Genomic DNA, 2,930 nt, shown 5'->3' with positions numbered 1-2,930 from the left:
CCTCTGACTGGTTTGGCTGGAACAGCGGGTGTGGTACGTTGACTGTACGGTGGTGGCGGCGTGACAGCCGTTCCGATCGTCTCATGAAGTTCCTTCGTGGAGCCCTCTTTAGAGATGTCGTTTGAGTCATGTTTAGGAATATCTTTAGAACTACCCGCAGTGTTCTCCGCAGAGTTCGTCTTTGAACAGGAACCCTCCGTAACATCTGCACTAGTATCATCTCCCACTGCCTTATTAGTGTCTGTCTCGCTCTCTACCTCACCCGAGGTATCCGATGTGATCTTCTGCGGGGCCATGTCTTGTGCCTGGTTCGGGATACCACTCGACTGTCCCCTTGGGGTGATAACGGGAGAAATGGTGCCCGTCTCGTCCAGTGTTTTAGTCAAGGCCGTGTTCGGTTCTCTACTTGGGGTCTTGGGTCGTACGGGTACAGCCGGCGCTGAGAGGTTGCTTGTGACCATGGCCATGGCGGTCTCTACAGTGTCATAAGATATGCGAGAGAAACGAGGAACAGAGCTGGGGTTAGGGTTTCTAGCGTTTTAGGGTTTGGGATTTCTGGTGCCCGTGCTTGAAAGCTCGCACAGCTGTTTCGTGAGCACGGTTGCCTGCCCTGACCACAGGTCAGTGATGGCCCTCGTAACAGGTATATCGTGAACCAAGATCATTCGGCGTGCGAGAAATAGGTACCTAGATATAATCAGAATCATAAACAGAACATCGCACATAGTACCAATTAACTCGCAGAAGCACTTTTCAGTAAGCTGATCCATGCCTACAAACACCCAGACATGCACCACAACAGCGGTACATTTAAAAAACTAGCAGTGTCCGAGCATATAGGACTGAAAGAGGAGCTCTAAAAGCTATGCAGTCAAAACACATTACCAATCGTAACTTCCCACTGTACAACCACTACAAACACCATCGTTGCAACGATGGTTTGTCAGGTCATCCAACAAACAGTTTCAGCCTACCATACTCAGCCAAAATTAGATAGATTTCAGTCCACCTACAAGGACAATCGCATACACCTGAATGCATCCCACAACTGATGTAGGGTGCTAGTGCTAGTCAGACCTTGGATGGAGTACTCACCTGCGATGTGTGGTGCTGTCTTGTACGTGGCCAGACTGCTTTGCGAATTATACGGACTGCACTTTGGCGGCGAGGCTGGTCGCGGGGGCGGAGCTGCCAAACAGAACAAACGCTCGGGTTAGGAACACTGTATATCGAGCCTCCTGATCTGTCGGGAAGGCTGCGATCAGGCTAGATACTGACAGGGAGTAATGAACATGGACTAATGATATAGTACGGGATAGCGAATATATACCGCTGATAGCTTGCAGGAAACAGCCTGGCAGTATGAAGTTTGTTTGCTTCGATTTTTGCGAAAGGTTGCAAGTGCACATGTATTTTCAATCAAGAGCAGAACCACATCAACTGTAGGACGATACGCGTTAGTCACTGTAAGCCAAATGTGGTTTGTGGCGATAGCGGTGACCGACGGGTAAGTCAATGCTGTAAACGGTATTGCAGTGATTCCCGAGCATATCTATGTATAAATATATGAATCTATGAATGGACAACCTTATTTTCACGTTGTCATACCAAACTAAGTTATACGATTGCTAAAATTACTGTAACACGATACAAAATGGGTGTTCACTATCTTGCGCACGTGAATTTGTGTATAACTGCTTTTGTTGAAGTAGACATAAAACATATGTAAAGCATGCTCATCCGGCTACAAGTATTCAGAAGACACATACGTGCACACTCCTATGGATGTCCGTGTATAATTTTCTTACGACTATTAAGGGTATTGTATAGATTATTTTGGCTCTCACACATCTAACGCAGTCAATGCATACCTCTATTGGGGTTCATTGTGCTGAAGTCGAAGGTCGCCTCTGTTTGGCTTAGCGACGCTGTTGTGTGTGGAAGGTCAAGGATTTTTGAATGGAATATTGTTTATTACTTGGCCGATAGATATTTCTTGGTACCACGTCAAAACTTGCAACATCTTTATCTAACTCATGAATGGGTAAGAATGAATACTCGAATTACTCATAGGAATAGTCAAACAGAAAGAATCAAGGGTAGGAATGGACACTAGATATACTTATCAGGATTAAACAACTGGACAGGTAGAAATGAATACTACAATTTCTGATCAATATTGGACGAAATGAAAGATTCACTGAGTGGCGGCACGTGGGTCCGGGAGAAGTGCAGATATGTGTCTTTGTCAGCGGATGTTGAAGGGAATCTAATCACGGACTAAGCGAATGAGAACAACTTTATGAAGGTAGCACAGGCGACGATATGACAATGTGAAAGAAGAATACCAATATCAGTGCAATCCTACTCTCAATGAATTATATTATTCAGACCCAACTATACACAAGCCGTACCTAATTATTAGTATATAGTTGCCAAGTATAAATGATATCAGACTATTTCTAGTTGTACTTACCACTGGAAGACTGTGCGCTTGTGAGACTCATCCCGCTGGGGGCCGGGGGCGCGGAGGGACTTCTGTGTGGAGAAGTAACAACGGGTGACCTATAGTTAGATAAACTCGATACTCGACTACAGACCGTTATACAAATAAGGTCCGTACTTTTACTGCACAGCACTGAGGAATACGCGCATTGCATATATGACAGCTACCTAGTAGCTCTTGCGAGTAGTTTTCTTCTTTTTTTTAAATATGTAAACAACCGATAGTGAGAGGTAGATGTGGAATGGGTGATAAATGACCACACGCAGATGCACTGCTCGTACTGCCCGGTAATGCTCATTGCATCTATCTAGAAGCTCATTCGCCACAAATACTAATCAAATCAGTGAAATCATTGTTCCGGTTTTACAAAACGACTGCTCGACACCATGAAACCAGAAAATTCGTCTATTTAAATATATATATA

At 44.7% G+C, this 2,930-nt stretch overlaps 1 protein-coding gene across 1 annotated transcript; it reads right to left on the bottom strand.

The window, feature by feature from the left end:
- Positions 1–539: 539 nt before the first annotated feature.
- On the bottom strand, positions 540–2,542 carry SARC_11991 (hypothetical protein; the record flags this gene model as incomplete). The annotated part of the gene is made up of 4 exons (XM_014293911.1): positions 540–687; positions 1,032–1,188; positions 1,872–1,928; positions 2,477–2,542. Coding segments are annotated over 4 exons (428 nt in total), but the record flags the coding sequence as incomplete, so codon positions are not given.
- Between the last annotated feature and the right edge of the window lie 388 nt (positions 2,543–2,930).

Source organism: Sphaeroforma arctica (assembly GCF_001186125.1).
Source record: "Sphaeroforma arctica JP610 unplaced genomic scaffold supercont1.1997, whole genome shotgun sequence".
NCBI lineage: Eukaryota > Ichthyosporea > Ichthyophonida > Sphaeroforma > Sphaeroforma arctica.
Note: the sequence above shows the minus strand (reverse complement) of the source record. Positions and strands in the feature narration are given on the sequence as shown.